At 42.3% G+C, this 22882-nt stretch overlaps 1 protein-coding gene across 1 annotated transcript in view; it reads left to right on the plus strand.

Annotated features, from left to right (window-relative positions):
* SERPINC1 (serpin family C member 1) overlaps positions 1-22669 on the plus strand; it is a 28583-nt gene extending 5914 nt beyond the window's left edge. Inside the window, exons 2-7 of the mRNA XM_069065549.1 lie at positions 5419-5791; positions 9751-9966; positions 14761-14898; positions 17390-17786; positions 19421-19485; positions 22421-22669. Of these exons, the coding sequence (XP_068921650.1) occupies positions 5419-5791; positions 9751-9966; positions 14761-14898; positions 17390-17786; positions 19421-19485; positions 22421-22597 (1366 nt within the window). The 3' untranslated portion in view covers positions 22598-22669. The remainder of the gene's footprint in view (positions 1-5418; positions 5792-9750; positions 9967-14760; positions 14899-17389; positions 17787-19420; positions 19486-22420) is intronic.
* The last annotated feature ends 213 nt before the right edge of the window (positions 22670-22882 follow it).

Raw genomic sequence — 22882 nt, forward strand, 5'->3', positions numbered from 1 at the left:
ACTCCTCCCCATCCCCACCCCTCAGAAGGCTAGGTCTAGGAAACTCATTTTGCTCCAAAAGCAATGGGAAGGAAGTTAAGCAAAGACAGTAGCCAGATGAAGAAAGTAAGACCATTTCCTTCCATCCTCTGTGCCCACACTCTTGCTTTTATTATGGTAATTGATTAACAACAAAGCCCTGAATTTTTGGCCGGCTCAAAACCTTGCAAACTCCCCTATATCTGTCTTGGAAAATTGCTGTAGGTGGAGGATGATGTTACTGAAACCACAGCTACACAGGAAGATGAAAGTTGCTGCTTTGACGTTAGGAAACTTTGCAGTGATTTTTAATAATCCCCAGACTCTCCTAGAAACAAAGGCTTATCTCTTTAACGTCAGTATTCTTCCACTGATTCCCAAAGGGCTACATACAAGTCAGGGGATAAAGGCCACCCGAGGGGCAATGGGGAAATGTACCTTGGGCATGGCTGGATTTCACAGGAGTAGCAATGTTTATAGAATCCGGCATCTGGGGACTGTCCTGTGGAGGGCATGAGTCACATAGGACAAGAAGGCATGGGCACTTTCAAGTATTGGAAGGAAGGAGTATTCCTACAGACCAGGTCATGAGTCCATCAATATCAAAGTATTGACAACCTGGAGAGGGTCTAGCAGAGGATGGGATGGAGAGGGGACTAGGGACCATATCATATGAGGATTAGTTGGAGGAAATGGGGATGCTTATCCTACTAGAAAAGACTTCGGGGGGACTTGATAAGATGATAAAAAGTGGAGTGAGCTGCCTCAGGACCCGGTTGAGTTTGCCATCATTGGAGAGTCTTTGAGGGAAGGTTGAATGATCAGTAGTTGGGATTATTGAGAAGATTCCTGCTCTGGTAGTGATGGGCCATAGGACCCAGAACTGGAAGGAACCCAACAGATGAACTAATGAAACATTCTTATTTTACAGTTAAAAGAGAGGAACCTTAAGAAACTAAATTTCCTTTCAGTTTTGAAATTCTTTGATTTCTATATGTTTTCCTTTGCACAGAAAGATGCTATTCAACCATCAATCAGAATGCGCCTTGAATTTTTGTTGCTGTTATTCTAGTAGTGGGGATGAGTTTCTTCTAATCTAACCATACTCCTTCCAGTTTCCCCTTGTAACTAATGGCTTACACCTGAGCTTGAATCAGAGTGATCATCTGTGACCAAGGGAGAAAATGGTAATTAGTTCATATTCCTAGAAGATGCCTTATTCATCTGAGGGCAGGGATTATCTTTTGCTTTTTTTTTTTTGTATTCTCAGTGCTTAGTACAATGCCTGGCATATAGTAGGAGCTTAATAAATGTTTACTGATTGAATGATTAAGGGAATGGGAAATGTCAAGGAGAAGAACAGAACCAAGTACTCTAAAAAATTCAACATGATGAAGGCAACTAAAAATATGTTTTGGATGGTGAGGTATGACTTAATTCTTTTATCCTTTACAAGTAAATTCTATGTTAATCCAGCAAGGTTGGGAAATGAAATGATTTGGCCAATCAAAAGTTCTAGGCAAAAGAGTCACCATTTTTGCCAGTTCATAAAGTCATGGTGAAATATACTTAATGCTAAAACTATCCTTCACATAAAATGATCTTTGATCAGCTGAAGGAACTGGTGGTGTTTGGCATGAGAGCCATGTTTAAGGATTTGAAAGACTGCCATATCTAAATCTGTGATTCTGTGATTAGATTTGTCCTTTTTGGTCCCAGAGGAAGGGGAAGAGAGGCAGATTTCTGGTCATGTATGTAAGGATATGCTTGCTTTGCTCATGAGGTAGTGGGTTTCCCTTCCTCACTGGTCACTGGGCAAGAGGCTGGATAACCCCTTCCTTAGGATGTTGTAGGAGGGGTTAATGGTCAGGGGCTTGAATTAGAATACAGGATCCCAGCCTTTGCTGAGCCTGTGATCCTGTAATTCTAATTTTGTGATTGATTATTTGGAAGGCACCTCAAGATCCTGTACTGTTCATATAGAAATGACATCATTCATGTAGCTTTCGGCTGTTGGGATGCCTGGTAAAGCTATTTGTACTAAATGTGAAATTCAAGTCTGTAGCTGTCTATGGGGTTGAGGCCTGCTGCATACTACATTCCAAACTGTTACAATGGCTTGGAGAGGCAAAGAATGAAACTTGTCTTTACCTCCCTAAAATAAATATAGCTAGCATTTATGTGGTGCCAGGTGTCACAGTGGATAGAGCTCCAGGCCTGAAGTCAAGATATTTATTAGCTGTGTGACCTTTGGCAAGTCACTTAACCCTGTTTGCCTCAGTTTCCTCAGCTGTAAAATCAGGTGGAGAAAGAAATGGCAAACTACTCCAGTATCTTTGTCAAGAAAATCCCAAATGGGGGCAGCTAGGTAGCACAGTGAATAGAGCACTGGCCCTGGAGTCAGGAGGACCTGAATTCAAATCCAGCACTCAGACACAACCCTTACTAGCCGTGTGACCTTGGGCAAGTCACTTAACCCCAATTGCCCTGCCTTCCCCCCTCCAAAAAAGAAAAAAAATATAGCAAATGGAGTCAGACACAACTGAAAACAACCGTACACAACAATTTATATAGCATTGTAAAGTGGGAAAAGCATTGTAAAGATGTTACCTCATTTGATCCTCACCATAGTCTTGGAAGGTAGGTATTATCATTATCCCCATTTTACAGATGGGGAAACTGATGCCGAGAGTGGTTAAATGACTTGTCCAAAGTCACACAGGTAATGTCCAAGGAAAAAACTTGAACTCAAGTCTTGCTGACTCCAGGCCCATTGGTTTTACCCACTGTACGAGCTAGCTGCCTCTCAATACCCATTCTTCAGCTCTGGTCCCAATCTTCTACATGAGTCCCTTTACCTCCTCAGGCCACAGTGATCACAGAATCTCAGAAGTGGAGAGGTCTCAGAGGTCATCTAGTCTCACCCTCACCTGAAAAAAAAAATCCTCTCTACAGCCTCTTAGGCAAGAGTTTGTATTTGGTCATGGAGGGACTAAGGAGTAAGTGGGAGTGACTTGCTTAGATCCAGGCTTCAGGGAAATCACTTGAGCAGCTGTGTAGAGATAGAGAGAGGAGGAAGAGACCTGAGAAAAGCAGACCAGGCCGGAGACCTGAGCAGGAGTTGGGACCTGACCTGGGTCTGGGAGTAGCGGCAGCAGGTGTGTTAATGGAATGAAACAAGTAGGGAGAAGGGAGCAGATGTGCGAGCCGCCAGGGGAAAGCTGGAGGACGCGGCAACTTAGGAAAAGCGGGTTGAGCCAGACTGGCAAACAGGGGAGCTGGCGTTAGCTCTTAGAGGTAAGAGGAAGCCATTGCACCTCTGGTTCTCTTTTGTTGTCTGACCATTCCCTCTCGATCCCCTTTTCTGGATTACTGTCCGTATCTTGGTGGGTATATCCCACAGGTCTGTCCTGGACCCTCTTCTGTTCTTTCTCGGTCCTCTCTTGAGTCAACTCCCATGAGTTTAAATGTCATCTCTAGGCAGATGACTCCCACATCCCTAGGTCCTCTTGCCTTAGTTCATCTCCTGAGTGCCAATAGATTTCTACTCAATATGCCCCCAAGAGAACTCGTGATCTTGCCAACTCAACTCAGCCATCTTCCAAATTCCCCTCTCTCTTGGAAGTCAAGCCTTCCAGGTTTGCTTCTCAGATTTCTCAAGTTTTGTCCTTTCTACCTTCATATCTCTCACATTGCTCCTCTCTCTTTACTCACACAGTCACCACCTTAGTTCAGGGACTCATTTGCCTCTAACCTGGACTGTTGTTAATGGCTTCCTAATTGGTCTCCAACATTCACAAGTCTCCTCTTTGCAATCAGTCCTCCACACAACTGCCAAAGTGATTTTCTTAGATCATGGGACTAAATCATCCCACTATTCAATAAACTCCAAAGGTTCCCTATTACTTCTCTAGTCAACTATAAAAAAATCCTTTCTCTAGAATTTAAAGTGCTTCAAAACCTGGCTCCAGCTGACTTTTCTAGCCTCATTCTATATGGGGGAAGGGAGCACCCCATTCACAATCTTCAGTCTAGACTGAAGTAGTGGATAGAGTGCAGGCCTTACAGTTAGCAAGACCTGAGTTCGGATTTTTGCCTCAGATGCTTACTAGCCATGTGACCCTGGGCAAGTCATTTAACCTGGCTCAGATTCAAATTCCTCATCTGTAAATTGGGGATAATAATAACCCTACTTCACTAGATTATTATGAAGATCAAGCAAGATAACATATGTAAAGAATTTTTGCAAACCATAAGTGCTCTTTAAATGCTTATTATCCTTTGTACAAACCCTCCTTACCTCTGCCTGACAGAATCCCAAACTTGTTTCAGAACTTGTTCAGTAGCCACCTTTTACCGGAAGCCCATCCTTATCTTCCTGGCTGGGGTTACCTTCCCTTACTTTCCTGAAATTACATTGTACATGTTTTGTCAACTTTTCTGTGTTTAAGTTTTTTCTCCCTAATAGAATGGAAACTTCCTTGAGAGTGGAGATTGGCATGTTTTTTGTCATTGTATCCCAAGCTCCTTTCAGAGTGCCCAGTAGTAACTGGTGTTTAATAAATACTTGTTGACTGAGTAGAGGATTGGAGTTTGGGGGCCTCTTCCTCCGGATGCTCTCCAGTGGAATCAGTGTCCCATCTGAAACCTCAGATATGGTCTGACTCGGGCAGAGTTAAGGCAGGACGATCATTCCCCTTACTTTGGATACCTCCGGCTTCTTTAGTGGGTCCTGGGGATAGGAAGATAGTTACAGTGTAGACATTGCTATCAAGAAGCTTGCAAATGAATGTGGGAGAAAGTAAGCAGGCAGCTCTAATACCATGGTGAGGGAGGCAAGAGCAAAGGACAAGGCCAGATGAAATCTGAGGAAGAAGTCACTTTGGCTGGGCTGGGGGAACTGGGCAGGGAAGGAAGGCTTTGTGGAGGAGGAGGCACCTTAGCTGAGCCTGGGACTTCAATAGACAGAGATGGGGTTGGGGGGAGGAGAGGAAAGTCTGCTCCAGGCACAGGGGATGGTATGAGCAAAGGCACTTAGGACAGGAAAGAAAGAGAAGAGGGACTGAGAGTAGTCCAGTCTGGTTAGAATAAAGGGTCTGTGAAGGGGACCAGGATGAGATAAGGCTGGAAAAGTCAGAGTTGTACTCTGGAGAGCCTTGAATGTCAGGATCAGTTTGGGTTTCATTCATTTAGTAATGGGAAATCCCTGAAGGGTTTTGAGGAAAGAGGTGACAGTCACAGTATTAGCAGTTATATAGGTGGCAGAGAGATGAGTGGGCTGGATAGAGGAGAGGTAGGAAGCCCTGGCATCTTGGCAGCTATTACACATTGTTAGAGATTTGTGGGATGAAATCGAGGGTCCCGTCAGCTCGCTTGACTTTCTTTTCTGCCTCCTTTTAGAAAGCTGTGCCTTCTGTCCTTGCTGCTCATTGGCTTTTGGGGCTGTGCGACCTCTCACTGGAACCCTGTGGGTGACATCTGCACTGCCAAGCCCCGGGATATTCCAGTGAATCCCATGTGCATTTACCGCCACCCAGAGAAGAAACCTTCAGAAGAGGAGGGCTCAGAACATAAGAAGGTCCCTGAGCTGACCAACCCCCGGGTGTGGGAACTGTCCGAGGCCAATTCCCGCTTTGCCACAGAGTTCTACAAGCAGCTGGCAGATTCCAAGGACAACAATGATAACATCTTCATGTCGCCTCTCAGTATCTCCACGGCTTTTGCCATGACCAAGCTGGGTGCTTGTAACAACACACTCAAGCAGCTCATGGAGGTAACCAAAGAGTGTCCTTTAATCCAAACTCCCTCTGGGTTCAAGGCTGTGATCACCTATGAGCCTTCTCTTAATGTACTTGAACAATCTGTGTCCTATAGGGAAGTTATCTAATTCTTAGAGGAACCAAGTGGTAGATATTTTTGTAAAAAGAAATCCTTTTGTAGCCTCTTGATTTATCATTTTGTAACCAGTGTTTCTTAAAGTGGGGGTATTCCTCTAGGGCTCCCTTCTCCTGTCCTTCTCAAGCTCAAAGGGCTAGCCATGGATGAGGCTTGGATGTATGGAGTTCAGGAAAGTCAAGAGATCCCCTGAGGTAGGGTGATGTGGTGGCAGAAGCACTGGCTTTAGAGACCCGGGTCTTGTCCCTGTATTTATCACTACATGTGAGACACTGTTCTTGGTATTGTGGGTACAAAGACAAAATCTTATAAAACCCACAATCATTGACTTCAAGGTGTTGTCATTCTGTTGGGAGATTACAACATGTAAACAGATGTGTATATTTGAGGAAGAGGAGGCAAATTTTCACAATAAGGGGCTCAAGAAGAAAGGCTTCTCCATAGGACACAGGTTCTTAACCTGGGGTCCATGAACTTTTTGGGGGGGGCAATATTTTGATAACTGTGCTTCAGTATAATTGGTTTCCTTTTGTAACCCTGTGTATTTCATTTTATGTATTTTAAAAACTTTATTCTGAGCAGGGGTCCACAGGCTTCACCAGCCTGCCAAAGAGACCTAATGAAACGAACAAGATTAAGAATCCTTGAATCCAAGAATGGCCCATGAAGAAAGCTAGGGATCTGAATCAAATTGCATCCAACAAGGATTTTTAAGTGCCTACTTGGCAGATAGTGCTATGGCACTGAGTGGAATTATCTCTTATACTCTGCAAAAGAAGGAACCACCTCTACTCTTTTTTTTTTTAACTATTCGTTAATTCAATTTATTTACTTTTTTTTTTTTTTGGAGGGGGGAAGGCAGGGCAATTGGGGTTAAATGACTTGCCCAAGATCACATAGCTAATAAGTGTTAACTGAGGTCAGATTTGAACTCAGGTCCTCCTGAGTCCAGGGCTGGTGATCTATTCACTGCACTATCTTGCTACCCCTTATTTATATTTAAAAAAAAAATTGAGTTCCAAATTCTCTTCCTCCCTACAGCTCAGCCCTCACCTTGCATTGAGAAGGCAAGCAAAATGACATCAATTATACATGTTGAAGTCATGCAAAACATATTTCCATATTAGTTATATTGCAAAAGAAAGAAAGAAAGTGAAAAAAATAAGCTTCAGCCTGCACTCGAATTCATAAGCTCTCTTCTGGAGTAAGCATTTTTTATCTTAAGTCCTTCAGAATTGCCCTGGATTTTTGTATTGCAGAGAAAAGCTAATTCATTCACAGTTGATCATTGTACAGTATTTCTATTGCTGTATTCACAGTTCTCCTGGTTCTGCTCATTTCACTTCCCATCAGTTCATGTAAGTCTTTCCAGATTTTTCTGAAACCACAATTTGTTCAACCATTCCCTAATTCATGGGCATCCCCTCAATTTCTAATTCTTTGCACCACAAAAAGAGCTGCTGTAAGTATTTTTGTACAAATAGGTCCTTTTCCCTTTTATTTTATCTTTTTGAGATAGTAGTGTTATTGCTGGGTCAAAAAGTATGCAGTTTCATAGCCCTTTGGGCATAGTTTCAGATTGTTCCCCAGAATGGTGGGAGCAGTTCACAATTCCACAAACAATGCATTAGTGTCCCAATTTTTCCACATCCCCTCCAGCATTTGTCACTTTCCTTTTCTGTCTTATTTGCCACTCTGATAGGTGTGAGGTGGTAGCTTGGTTATTTTAATTTGCATTCCTCTAATCAACAACGATTTAGAGCATTTTTGATGTGTCTATTGTTAGCTTTGCTTTCTTTTTCTGAAAACTGCCTGTTCGTATCATTTGACTGTCAACTGGGGAATGATTTGTATTTTTATAAATCTGGCTCAGTTCCCTATATATTTGAGAAATGAGGAATACTTCCTCTTGAAAAAATTTCTTCATCTTTTCTCTGAACAAAATATCCCTAAATTTTAGCAGAAATTTCTAGAATTTTTTTTTTCCTGAAAGGGGTAACCTAGTATTCAGAGCAATGATGTATAAACAAAGGTTAGTACACAGGCTTTACCAAACTTGGGAACTTGCACAGACAGATAACTTAGGCCCTCTGGGAACAACTAACTCAACTCTTTACTTCAGATGAGACTGTAGCTTTGAAAACACCGGGGGCCATATTGCCTTTTCAATATTTATCTGTAAACAGCATTTAAAATATTATCAGGGGGCAGCTAGGTGGTGCAGTGAATAGAGCACTGGCCCTGGAGTCAGGAGGAGTTCAAATGTGGTCTCAGACACTTAATACAAAAACTAGCTGTGTGACCTTGGGCAAGTCACTTAGCCCCAATTGCCCTACCCCCCCCCCTCCAAAAAAAAAAAGCAAAAAAAATATTATTGGGCTTAAAAATGTCCAAGCCTTTAATGAAGCCCAGTATCTCTGCTCAGCAAGATCATAGGCATGATCCCTTCTGGGACAGGAGCAATAGTCTTGAAATACTGGTTCCCAAACAAGCAACCTTCTCTAGGCCCTCCCTCCCACTGTGTGTGTGGGGAGGGGGGAGGAGTTGGCCTGGGTTCTACATGCCTTTCTTTGAGGTGTGTAGCTGGGCATGGTTTGGAGAGGGGAGTTGGTGGTATGTCATAGTCAAGGACTCCTTCAAAATGGAAACTTGGAACCAACGCTTTGGACTGGGCCAACCAGGAGTGGTATTGGGCAGGGTCTAGGGAGGATCACACTCTCCCCTCCACCAAATCAAACAAAAACACATAAGTAACTTTATATGTAATGGAGGAATCAGGAAAGGAAAGAAATCAGAAAAAGGAAAGCCATAACAGAAGTCACAGGAAGTCTGAAGGGTGAAGATAAAGATCTTAGCAATATCGGGTTGAGGATTCATTTATTTGGGTAGGGGTTGGTTGTATGTATATGACTCTCATGTCTTTTTAGTCCCAACTAGCTAGAAAAAGCCTCTTTCTTCCTGCTCTCTATTAGGGAGGACCCTGTAAGGGAGGACCCCTCAAATCTGGGTGACAGATGGTCGGCTTATAGCTGTTATAAGGAGGGTTGTCCCTTGTTCCCACTTTAGAAGCAAAGCATGGAGTTTCATTTGGGATGGCAGGACAGAATCCTTAAGGAAGGAAAGGCAGTATGTGAGCAGGTGAAGCTTGAATCATTAATGGCCATGGCTATAATTCTACCTGTTGTTTTTATTTTTGTATTTTTGGGGAAGGAAATCGTGGTTGACTTGACCAGGGTCACACAGCTAGTTAAGTGTCTGAAGTCAGATTTGAACTCTGGTCCTCCCCACTCTAGGGCTAGTGCTTCATCCACTGAACCATCTAGCTGCCCATTAATTCTTCCTTTTTTTTTTTCAGGATGAGACAGAACTCTCCCTAACACAAAGTCTCAATTATAAGAGAGGCAACATGATGTTGGTGGGACATCTTGTTGCTGAATCGAGTGATGACTCAGACCTGAATTTGAATCCTAACTCTTCCATATGATACTTGTGTGACTTTTGGCACTGTTATTTAATCTGTCCAGGCCTCAGGTTCCTCATATGTAAATGAAGGGGTTCAACTAGATCAGGGCTTTTTAATCTGGGGTCCATGAACTCTTAAAATATAATTTAATTAAAATATGTACTTAAAAATAGATTTCAATATAGTTGGCTTCCTTTGCAATCCTATGTATTTTATTTTATGCATTTAAAAACGTTATCCTTTGGCTTCACGAGGCTTCCAAGGTGGCACAAATACAACTAAGAACCCGTGGATGGGATGAACTATAAAGTTCTAGTTCTATGATCCTATGAACTACTCTGCTGCCCTTTAGCACCTCTGCTTGGTTTCTCTAGGTGTTCAGGTTTGATACAATCTCAGAGAAGACGTCAGATCAGATCCACTTCTTCTTTGCCAAGCTGAATTGCCGGCTTTATCGAAAAGCCAATAAATCCTCTGAACTGGTAGCAGCCAATCGCCTCTTTGGGGAGAAGTCGCTCACCTTCAATGAGACCTACCAGGATATCAGTGAGGTGGTGTACGGAGCCAAGCTTCAGCCACTGGATTTCAGAGTGAGTCGGATGGGTGTCATTCCTTCCATCAGCAGTCTCCCCAAAGCAGCGGAGCGGTCACCATAGGCAGGTGCCCTTGGGATTGTTCCCCTGGAAATGTAGTGCTGCCTTTAAACAAGATGGACCTGCAACAGAGGATGAGAATAAGACTGGGCCCCTTGTTGTCTGCTGTGTTGTTCATTCTTTGTTTTCCTTTCCCTTTTTTCCAATTTATTTATTTATTTTTGGTTTTCAACATTCATTTCCACAAGATTTTGAGTTATACATTTTTCTCCCCATCTTTCCCCTACCCCCACCCCAAAATAGCAAGCCTACTGAATACCCCTTCCCCCAATTTGCTTTCTCTTATATCCTTCCCCTCTCCCCCCAACTTTCTAGTAGGGCAAGATGATTTCTATACCCCAGTGCCTGTATATCTTATTTCCCAGTTGCATGTAAAAAACAATTTTTTTTTAAGCAATCAGGGTTAAGTAACTTGCTCAAGGTTACACAGCCAGTTATTTCTGGGTGTAGTGCTGAGTATCTGAGCCCAGATTTGATCCAGGTCATCCTGACACTGGAGCCGGTACTCTTACTCACTGAGCCACCTGGCCGCCCCTAAGCAATCAGGGTTAAGTAACTTGCTCAAGGTTACACAGCCAGTTATTTCTGGGTGTGGTGCTGAGTGTCTGAGCCCGGGATTCGATCCCAGGTCATCCTGACACTGGAGCCGGTGCTCTTACTTGTTGTGCTACCTGGCTGCCCCAACGATTTTTTTTTTAACATTTGTTTTTAAAACTTTGATTTTCAAATTCTTTCCCTTCTTCCCTCCTCACCCATCCCCACTGGGAAGATAAGCAATTCAATTTAGGTTGTACATGTGTAATTATGAAAAACATTTCCACAGTAGTTATATTGTGAAAGACTAACTATAACTCCCCCCCATCCTATCCCACCCTCCACTTATTCCATTTTTTCCTTTGACCCTGTCAATTTTTTTTATTTTTTTGCTTTTTGCAGGGCAATTGGCATTAAGTGACTTGCCCAAGGTCACATAGCTAGTTTTTGTGTTAAGTGTCTGAGGCTAGATTTGAACTCAGGTCCTCCTGACTCCAGAGCTGGTGCTCTATTTACTGCACCACCTAGCTGCCCCATGACCCTGTCCCTTTTCAAAAGTGTTTGCTTTTAACTACCCTTTCCCCCAATCTGCCCACCCTTCTATCATTCCCCCTTTTATCCCCTTCCCCCCTATTTTCCTGTAGGGTAAGATACCCAGTTGAGTGTGTATGTTATTCCCTCCTTAAGTCAAATTAAATGAAAGCAAGGTCAACCAATTCTCTTTCACCTTCCAGCTCTTCCCCTCCATTGTAACAGTTTTCTCTTGCCTTTTATATGAGATAATTTACCCTAATCTATCTCTCTCTTTCTCCTCCCATTATATTTCTCTCACCTCTTAATTTTATTTTTTTATATATTGTCCCTTCATATTCAACTCATCCTATGCCCTTTGTCTATGTATATATGTACATACATATGCACACACACATATATATTTATACACACATATACCCTCCTATACATACATATATATGTATATATACATATATATTCCCTTCAACTATCCTCATACTGAGAAAAGTCTTATGAGTTACAATTATTATTTTTCCATGTCGGGATGTAAATAGTTCAACTTTAATAAGTTCCTTATGATTTCTTTTTCCTGTTTACCTTCTCATGCTTCTCTTGCTTCTTGTATTTGAAAGTCAAATTTTCTATTCAGCTCTGGTTTTTTCATCAAGAATGCTTGAAAATCCTCTATTTCATTGAATGACCACATTTTCCTCTGAAGCATTAGACTCAGTTTTGCTGGGTAGGTGATTCTTGGTTTTAATCCTAGCTCCTGTGACCTCTGGAATATCATAGTCCAAGCCCTTTGATCCCTTAATACAGAAGCTGCTAGGTCTTGTGTTATCCTGATTGTGCTTCCACGATACTCAAATTGTTTCTTCCTGACTGCTTGCAGTATTTTCTTCTTGATCTGGAAACTCTGGAATTTGGCTATAATATTCCTAGCAGTTTTCTTTTTGGGATCTTTTTCAAGAGGTGATTGGTGAATTATTTCAATTTCTCTTTTGCCCTCTGGTTCTAGAATATCAGGCAGTTTTGCTTTATTATTGAAAGATGGTATCTAGGTTCTTTTTTTTTTTATCATGGCTTTCAGGTAGTCCAATAATTTTTAAGTTATATCTCCTGGATCTATTTTCCAGGTCAGTGGTTTTTCCAATGAGATATTTCACATTGCCTTTTATTTTTTCATTTGTTTGGATCTGTTTTATAGTATCTTGATTTCTCTTAAAGTCATTAGCTTCCAATGGCTCCAGTCTAATTTTGAAGGAATTATTCTCTTCAGTAAGTTTTTGAAATTCCTTTTCCATCTGGCAAATTCAGCTTTTTAAGGCATTCTTCTTCTCATTGGCTTTTTTGGGCCTCTTTTGCCATTTGAGTTAGTCTATTTTTTAAAGGTGTTATTTTCTTCAGTATTTTTTTGGGTCTCCTTTTAGCATGCTGTTGACTCACTTTTCATGATTTTCTTGCATCATTCTCATTTCTCTTCCCATTTTCCCTCCCCTTCTCTTACTTGATTTTCAAAATCCTTCTTGAGCTTCTCCATGGCCTGTAACCATATTTTTCTTGGAAGCTTTTGATGCAGGAGTTCTGACTTCACTGTCTTCCTCCTGTTTCATACTTTTATCCTTTTTGTCCCCCAAAAAAGGATTCTGTGGTCCGTTTGTGCTTCCTCTGCTTGCTCATATTGGCCGCCAATTACTTGGCTTTTGAGCTCTTTGCAACAGTAGAACTCTGCTTCCAGAATGGAGAGAACTATGTCCCAAATTGCTGGGGTTTTTGCCGCTGCCAGAGCTAGAAGGAGGGTGCCTTCTCTGCAGCCCCCACAAGCTCTGGCACATGGCCACACATGCCAGGACTACCACCCAAGACCATGATCCAGATCCAAGCAGGTTAAAGCAAGAGGGATTACCCTCTGAATGGTTGTAGGCCAGGAGCTCTGGAAGCAGAGCTTCCAGCTGGAGACACTGCACCCCCACTACTTCTTGCCCCTGGGGGCAGGCCAGACAGTGCTCTTCTCCACCCAGTTCCCACAGAGTTCCTGACTGACCTTTTACTTTCTTTTTGGTGTTTATTGGTTGAGAAGTCTGGAAACTGCCACAGCTGCTGGTGATTCACTCTCCTGAAGTCTGCTCCAGCTACCGCTGGTTGGGGCTGACCCAGGGCCAGAACCATGGGCTCCCAGCCCTGTGTAACACACCCTGTCGGCCTGCTGGGCTGCCCTCAGTGAGAGATTTGTTCCTCTCCGTCACTCTGTGGGTTCTGTAGCTCTAAAATTTGTGTAGTGTCATGTTTTTTACCTGTATTGGAAGTGGCGGGAGCCGTAGCCACAGGGAGGTCCTGTTTTCACTCTGCCATCTTGGCTCTGCCTCCCATCCTTCGTTTTTCAAAGAGGACCGATGACATGGTCATGGACACAGGGTGATGTATTGACTTGTGAGTGAATTGGATTTAAGTAAGGCTTCATTATTTCAGCTTCACTCTCTCTTCCTGATTCACTGAAGTCCAGAGGCAAAACAAAAATCAGACTAGTGGAGATGTCTCAGGATGCAGTGGATGATCCTGGCATCTTCAATGCTTGACCAAGGTGCCTGCTTCAGCTGCCTTCACGGCTGTGGGAACAAACTGTTCTCATCCACCCATTCTGAAGAGAAAGTCTTCACATACTTTGGGTGGACATCCCCCTAACTCACCAATGGGTTTGAGGACTCTTGGTTACCTGCAACCTGGTTTAGCTCTTCTGCTGAGATAGTTTACTGGGGTGTGGCCACTGGGCATGCTACAGCTTCTTGGAGCCACAGATGAAAGTTGGGTAAAAGTGGAAAGTGAGCAGCCATGAAAAGGGCTCAGCCCTGAACACCCTAGACAGCTGGACTATGAGAAGCATTAAAAGGACTGTTTCTCAAAATTTTGCCAATTTGCATCTTTCTCTTTTTAGTTGGGTTTCTTGCTTGGACCCTAAACAGGTGGGGAAATTTATTTTTATTTGTGTTTAGAAGTTCAGTAGCTTCCCTGAAAGGCCTTATACAAAACAGTTCACCTGATTAGTTATTTTCATTGATTACCCAAGTTCAAATACATACTCTGGGTAGTTGTATTTTGTTATTTTATTTAGAGGACTGAGAAAAAAAGTTTTTGGAGTCCTCTGTTTAAAATAATTCCTTCTTCCTGTTCTCTTTACCACTTATGAGTACCAAAAGATACAAAGCACTGTTCAGTTATCCCTTCCACATTGCAACTTTCCCCATTGCACTTTTGATATATCACAGGTTGGCATAAGAAATTAAATGGTAATTTTTGGGGAGTTTTGTGGGAGCCACAGATGACATGTAAAGGCCATCAGACAATACAGAAAAAGTTTAGAAACTCAGAAATGCATAAAATATATGCATAGTATTGTATAACATCACTATATGTTGTCTTTTAATACCATAAATATACATAATTTCTTCTTCTCTGCTACAAAAGGAGGGCCAAAAAATTTTACATAGATTTTCCAGATCATGAGGGGCATTGTATCCCAATCTTCATGATGTGCAAGGGGTAACTGTATTATCTACTGTCAAGGGATTTGTGGAAGAATGGCCAAATGAGACTAATCCGTACTGTGCTTATACATGTTGTATAAAGAAAACGAATGGACAAAACATGGGGAAGCACACACATTTAATTTTTGTTCTGTCTCTTTAGGGAAACCCAGAGCTGTCAAGAGTGACCATTAATGACTGGGTTGCAAACAAGACTGAAGGACTCATCACTGACGTCATTCCTAAGGATGCCATCACTGACCTTACCGTCTTGGTGCTGGTCAACACTATTTACTTCAAGGTACTTAAAAAGTAGATGCTAGAGAAGTCCAGGGGCCTAATCCTCTCCCTACCGTCCCATGGCAAAGGTTTTGAGGTGAGAAAGAACACTCAGCCAGAGACTTGGGACTATCCTCTTTATTCCTGAACACTACTGAATTTCAATATATTTCCTTATCTGTTGCAAGGTGTTTGTCTAGGACCTATGGAGGAATATAAAGATGAATCAGATAATAGTTCCTGTCCACTAGGAGAGAAGAAAAGTCATCAGACAAATAACTAGAATAGTTTTATGAATATATAACTATATAGAGAACGTGTATAACTATATAGAGAATATATAGGATGGAATATGAAAGTCATCAGAGAGGTACAAACGAGGAGCCTTCCCAGAAGAGGGTGTGATTATTTAAAGCTGGAAGGCTCAAGGAAGGCTTCATGGAGGAGACACCATTTGAGCTGGGTGTCAAGCATGGGACCGGACAGGCAGAAAAAGCTGGGGGGGACACTGTGGTGGGCATGCTGCCAGAGAACCATGCCAGGGGTTGGAAGGCCAAGAGAGTAGCTTATGTTTAGCTGCAGTTGCCAGGATGGGATTGGAGGAACAAATACAATAGTTTTCTCTTCAGGGTTTCCAAATATTAAAAGGTGTAGACATCAACAAAATTAGCACACTCATTATGAAGTCTGTTAGTATCAATTAACTCTGTGCCTGTGTATATATGTGTTCTCATGTGCCTGTATGTACAGATACAACAACAGCTGAATGGAATGTGATAAGACTGAAAATCCATGTCATTTATTCTCATTGAATTTGCTACCATTTTCTTTGTGAAGAATCTATAATTTTTTTAATCAACTGCAGTTGTACAAGATTGAAACTTTCTACTGACTACTCTATATATGAATGTTTTAAGTAAACTTCTAGGTTTCCTAGTCTTTGTAACGTGTCGTTTTAAAAAAATGTAATTCCAATTTTAAAAAACCGACAGGAGTAAATGTTTCATTTAACAAATGTCAGTGCTGTTGTCTCATGGCTTTGTGATCAAATTTAGGTTTCCTTTCCATTAAAATCTTTTTTATTCTTCAGAAAAAAAAGGTTTTTTAATTTCATGTAATCAAAATGATTTAATGCTACTTCCTGTAATCTTCTCTGTCTCTTGTTTGGTCATAAACTCTTTCCTTAGCTATAGATCTGCCAGGTAAATTTTTCTATGCTCCCCTAATTTACTTATATAACCCTTTATGTCTAAATCGTGTATCATCTTCCAACCCTCTCCCTCATTTTAAGGAAATTGATGCCCAGGGCCATTAATGACTTGACTAAGGTCACACAAATATTAAGATCAGAGCCAAAATAAAGATAAAAAGAAAGATAGGTAGGGAGAGAGAGACAGAGAGATACAGAGACAGGGAGAGACAGAAACATACAGACAGAAAGAGAAGAGGAGGAGGTGAGGTGGGGCATCTATTAAGTACTTACTATGTCCCAGGCACTGTGCTAAGAGCTAAGGATACAGATAAAGCAAGTAAGACAGTTCCTGCCCTCAAGCTGCTTATATTCCAACAGAGGGAAGACCACACTTAAAAGGCAGAGAACTGGAAAAGGGGGGAGGGGAAGGCTGACATAGGTGGTAACCTGGTTTGGAAATGGTGGTTCAGGAAGTGATGTGGAGACCCAGTTCTGGGCAAGATGAAGTAAAAACTGACCTAGGTCCTCTTGACTCCAGACGTAGAGAGAGGCAGTCAGGTGGTAGAATAGATAACACACCTTGCCTGGAATAAGGAAGACCTGAATTCAAATCCAGCCTCAGAGACTTTCTAGCTAGCTGTGTGACCCTGGCAAGTCACTAAACTTGTTTGCCTCAGTTTCCTCATCTGTAAAATGAGGATAATAATAGCACCTACTTCCCAGGGTCACTGTAAGGATCGGATGAAACAATTGGAAAGCACTTAGCACAATGTGTAGCCCGTAGTAAGCACGATATAAATGTTAGTGGCTATTATGATGATTAATCCCCTTTCTGGAGTGTCACACTGTCTCTGACAAACCCAGATTTCCTGCTAGGTGACTCCTGGGACAGTGGGTATGAAGGAAATGGGAGACTGATTAACCAGCCATTTTAGGGAGGGGGATGGGAGTAGACCATCAGAGGAAAGACTGAACAAAAATCTAACAGGAGGCATGATCATGGTCCAGATTTACCTGAGAATGGTGCTGCTTCCTTAGGGGGAATCCGAGATACCTTTATCTAAAGGGCAGTAGTACTAGTCTCCAGCCTCAAATTAAGAATGCAAATGGGTGACCTGCCTTTTCATACTTTTCTAAGAGAGGAGCAGTATAGTTCCAGCTCTCCCTGGTAATCTGGCATTATAAAAGAATTCCAGCCATCCCCCCCAGAGGAAGAAGGCAAGACTTGGGGAGGATGGAAATGACGTGTAAGGAAAGCAAGGGAGCCTGGATTTGTGTCTTGCTTGGGATTGGATCCATGACTTTCCTTCTAATCCCCCAGGGCCTGTGGAAGTCAAAGTTCAGCCCTGAAAACACTAAGAAGGAGCTGTTTCACAAGGCTGACGGAGAGCAGTGCTGGGCATCCATGATGTACCAGGAGAACAAGTTCCGCTACAGTCACGTGAGGGGCAGCAGCCAGGTGGAGGTGCTCGAGTTACCCTACAAGGGCGACGACATCACCATGGTGCTGATTCTGCCCAAGCCTGACAAGTCCTTAGCGAAGGTGGAGAGGGACCTGACACCCGACATACTTCGCGAATGGCTGGACGGCCTAGAGGAGACCTTGCTGGCAGTTCACGTACCCAGATTCCGCATTGAGGACAACTTCAGTGTGAAGGATAACCTGCAACAGATGGGCCTGGATGATCTTTTCAACCCAGAACGGGCCAAGCTGCCAGGTGAGCATGAACATCTGTCTCTTGCTTTCTCCCAGGATGGTTCTGAAGAGGAACAGGGTGGGGGACACAATGAAGACAGAATTTGGGTCTCATACAGACAGAGACGTAGCCAGTGCTCCTCCTCTTCCTCTGACCTTCCAAAGAATGCTAAAGCCACAAATCGAAGAAAGAAATGGAAAAGCACGCTTAGTTTTTAAGGTCGCTAAGGCAATGACTGCTCAGTCTATTTGAGAGTTTGTCATGCTCTCTATAATTGGTCTTAATTTTATAAAATTGCCTTAAGAATATTTCATCTGACCCTCACAACATCTCTGGGAGGTAGGTGCTATTCTTATGCCCATTTAACAGATGAGGAAACTGAGGCAGAAAGCAGTTAAGTGACTTGCCCAGAGTCCCCTAGCTAGTAAGTGTCTAAGGCCACTTGTGAAATCAGGTCTTCCTGACTCCAGGTTCAGCTCTATCCACTGGGTCACCTGGCTATCTCATTAAGTGGTGATTAATTTACTCTTAAAATCAGTGCTTCTAGACAGGTGGCAAACAACTTCCTAACAAGGAGTACAGATTGGTGTGTTGTTGTTCAGTCATCTCAGTGGTCTCGGACTCTTTGTGACCCTATTTGGGGTTATCTTGGCAGAGATGCTGGAGCAGTTTGCCATTTCCTTCTCCAGTTCATTTTACAGATGAGGAAACTGAGGCAAACAGGGTTAAATGACTTGCCCGAAGTCACACAGTGAGTGTCTGTTGAACTCGGGAAGATGAGTCTTCCTGACTCTAGGCACTGTGCCACCTGGCTGCCTGACTGATATGTACATACATATTTTTTACACATGACCAACCAGGAATTTGTTTTACCTTACTACACTAGTATATTTGTTACAAAGACCTTTTTTTTCCTTTCTTTTTCAGTGTGTGTGTGTGTGTGTGATAAGACTGGAGGTAGTAGAAAAGGCTAGTTTTGGCTAATTAAAAAATTTATATTTTTGAAAAAGGCCCCAAAACAATATGATAAATAAGAAGATAGTGAATTGGAAAAATAGCTTTATAAAATTATCTAAACCTAGCATTAGAATGTTACACGTTATGAAACATCTAGGAGTCAGTCCTTGAGACTTCCATGGTTATGTGCTTTTCCATTCTTCTTTCTGGGATTTATGTAACCATAGCATTCTTTACAATGTTAGGGGAAAGGACATTTTAATATTAGCTATTTGTCTGAGTAGGACTTTCATTATACCAGTCAGTCTGTCAGTTGATGTCGCCTCCATTTACAGAGGGGATGATGGGTTTTATAGCGTCTGGCCCGCCCAAGATGATAAAACACCCTCATAAATGGTGTGGCTTTGCTTTTATTTACTTATTTTTCTAGAAATACAGCTTTTGTGCCATCCTCTATTGGTGAGCACAATTTAAATGAAATTTAAGTTCATATGAGTCAGTCTGAATGACCTTAAATTATCTTTCAATGTGTAATAATATGTTGATGATAATGTTGAGTGGGAGGGCTGGTCTCATTTAGTTCAACTGAACTTAATAAGCCTTTTAAGTGCCTGCATTTTTTGAAACACTTGCCCTCTTTAACTTGAGGGGATTCTCTCCCTAGTCTCAGGATACAAAACTTCTTTTTTTTCCCCCAGGGATCATTGCTGAAGGCCAGCGAGACTTGTTTGTTTCAGATGCGTTCCATAAAGCATTCCTTGAGGTCAGTGGATCTCTGTCCATTTCCTCCTTTTCTTACTGGGCTTTGTTCTCACTTTACCCAACTACATTTTCCATAGAAATGTAACTCTGAAATGCCTGCTCCATGGGTGGCTATGGGTGTAGGCAGAAGGCAAGGGAATCTTTGATCATTATGACCAGCTGGATCTCAGCTCAGCAAAATCAAGGTTTACAACATTTCTCAGTCCCCAAGCCACCAGCTCCTCCTTCCCTTCAAGGTCAAGTGCCATTGAATTCCCCAGAACTGCTCTCCCCGAGTGTCTAATGCAATGCATCTCTTCCTTCCTCCATCCCTTAATTTAGAATGTCCCTGGCTTTGATCCAAGCCCTTCATAGCTTTTCCAGGTAACTTCATAGATGACCTAATTAACTTAATTGTTTTTGGTGTGTTGATAGGGTAACTGCAATTTAGTATTTCGGCCTTCTTGGGCAATTTTCTTAGTTCTTAACAGAAAATTTCAAGGGTCAAATGGGTGAATAATGTGCACATTTCAGACAGTGTGGCTAGTTGAGGTGTAGATTTTTTTGGGGGGGGTGGGGTGGGGTTAGGTGAGGCTTAGATAATAACATGGAACCAACTATCAACTCCCTCTGTACAGAGAGCTGACCCTAATGATCAATCAAAACGCTGGCTACCAGCCTCCCAGATGTGCAACCCTTAAAATAATGGCTTTTAACCATTGGGAACTCAACAGAAAATCAAATTACTATGCTTTTTTTGTTTAACCTGCAAATAAAGTTTAACCAGAAGCAGGGAATCCTTATTATCAGTATTGCAAATTGCTGACAGAGGCCAAGTTCTGAATACAGAAAGTGGGAGGAAGTGATAGATCTCTAACCTTCAACCTCGTGAAAAATAAAATGACATCTCAGTTCTTAGTCTTCCACTAAAAAGCAGTGGCGTATACCTGAAGTTGTAACCTACCTGACAGATCCTGCTCAAGGCCAAAAAACTATCTGCTGTTAGTGCAGCCTTCTACCCCCTCTCCAATAAATCTGTATTTATTTTATATGTCAATCCATCAACATAAGTGTTTCCTGATTGCTAGGCACATAAGCCACAGAGCCATCTTTAAACACAAGCTAATGGTGTGAAGGTTGAGAGAGAAGGCTGGGTTTACTTTCATTCAAATGATAAATCAAGTATGTGAAGCAGATGCTGAATTTTTATAAACACTGAAGAGAAACTCAAAACTTGAGAGAATTCCTTTTTGTGAGTTGAAGAAAGGCGGCTTCCTTGTTTCCCTGACATACAGACTTTGTATACAGTTATATGTTTATATGTTGTCTTCTCCCCAATGGAGAAGACAACTCCTCGGGGTAAGGGATATTTCATTTTTGGTTTTGCATCTCTGTCATCTAGAAGCGTGTCTGGCACATTGTGGAGATTAGTAGCTGCCCGTAGTCGACTAATATTGAAAAACATTAGGGCCATGAAGTTTGACTTAAGTAGGACTAAACCACTACCCCCATATAGGAACTGCTTCTCCCGCCTTTCAAAGCCAAATGTCTTACCAGTGCCTTCTAATTGGTTCATTGTTCTCCTTAGCTCAAGACAGGGATGGTACTACATTTGAGTGTGTTGATTTTGATTCTGAATGGCCCTAAAAGGGTCATTTAGTCATTTGGCTAAGTGTACTCAGAAGTAGGCCATACATTACCATAGGAAGCTGAAGGTATCAGAAGTAAAATACAAGCAAAGGGTGTCTTTCCTTGGGAAGCTTTATGGACTGTTCCTTTTTTTCTGGCCAAACATTTACAATTTTTCTTATTATTGAGCTGATTTGGATTCTCCATGGGGAAATCTGTTCCTAACAGCAGATGCTGAAGGGGTTTTGAACTGATACTAGTAATACTATTCCTAGGGACCCCTGATAGACTCTTCTGAACAACTTAGGGGCTTTAGAATATCACTATAAGAAACTGAAGGACCAATTTACTCTATGCCACTTGTGGTCACTAAACCATAATATCAGCTCTCTGTGGGTCCTCTATGCAGCCCTGAGAAGCTAACATGATCCAGGGGTCAGTTTAAAATCCTAAGGGCCACAGCTAATAAGAACTTAATCTCTGGGGTAGGAATCAATTGAGCCTCATTTTGTTTGTTGGCCTTGAGATATCTGCCAGTTAAGCATTGTTCTAGTTTCTGTATTTGCCTCTGTATCCATCATTGGGAATATGAAACACTCTGTTGCGATTTGTTTTCACGATGCCTATCCTTGCAAAAGCCATGGTGAAGAAGTGTGAATCGATTGAGGGGCAAAGAAACCTAAGAGAACATCCAACTGTATACAGCAAAAAGCACAGAGTTCCATTTGGAGCGGGGGGTACAAAGAACTTGCTCAAGTAGTATAAACTGAATTTTGGGGCCCAGGCAAAACTGTTTTTGGAGGGATCTACTCTCTGTCACCTGCAGAAATTCCTTCACTATTCACCAGGGTAGGAGGCCAATTCCCTTTTCTTAGGGGTTTCTCGTCCTGTGTAGATGCTTAAGAAATTGTGACCTTATTGCCCCAAGAACAGAATGATGGTTTACTCAGATGGCCTATATCCAGATTTTTTCTGTGAGAGCTCATACAACATAATATCACAGTACTGGGTGCCACCAGTGCTGTACGGAACTGATGTATGGCACCTAGGCTAGGTTGAAATTTCTGGACCTGGGGTGATGGGATCGCTTTGTGTGTAGTGAGCACGTGATGAATGAAAAAAGGTGTGATTTCAACAGAGGGCAGCTTTCTGTACCAGAAGGGCAGGTGTGTTTCAGTAACGAAGGCAGCTATGCTCCATTCACCCAGTTTCACCTTCGAGGACCTGATGCCCAGCAGCATTTTTAAAGAGCTTAAATAGCCAGCCGGGAAGGACTGTTGCATGTTTGTGTCAGCTAATGTGACATCTTTCCCCCCATCTAATGACAGGTAAATGAGGAAGGTAGCGAAGCTGCTGCAAGCACTGCGGTTGTGATTTCTGGTCGTTCGCTCAACTTCAACAGGGTGACCTTCAAGGCCAATCGGCCCTTCCTGGTTCTGATCAGGGAAGTTGCTCTCAATACCATCATTTTCATGGGCAGAATATCCAACCCGTGTGTGAACTGAGGTGCTCCTGCTCTTCTGCACCTCCCCCTAGTACGGTCTGTGGGTGCCAGTAAATAAATGTTGACTATTCCCATCTTTGGCTACCTGTGAACATTTTTTCCTTTAAAACCATCAAGAAGGGGAGGGAGAAGCTGCCCACTACTGGTGGGGTTCCTGCAAAACCATCTGGAGTTGAGAAAGTGGAGCAGAAAGATGATGCTGCTTTTCTGTGAAAGACCAGAGACATATGCCCCAAGGAACCGGGGATCACAAAGTCACAGTATTTCCATCATACAAAAAAAGAGG

Source organism: Petaurus breviceps, unplaced genomic scaffold (assembly GCF_028583685.1).
Source record: "Petaurus breviceps papuanus isolate PSGF00001 unplaced genomic scaffold, PetGlider_PUasm1.0 90692, whole genome shotgun sequence".
NCBI classification, from domain to species: domain Eukaryota; kingdom Metazoa; phylum Chordata; class Mammalia; order Diprotodontia; family Petauridae; genus Petaurus; species Petaurus breviceps.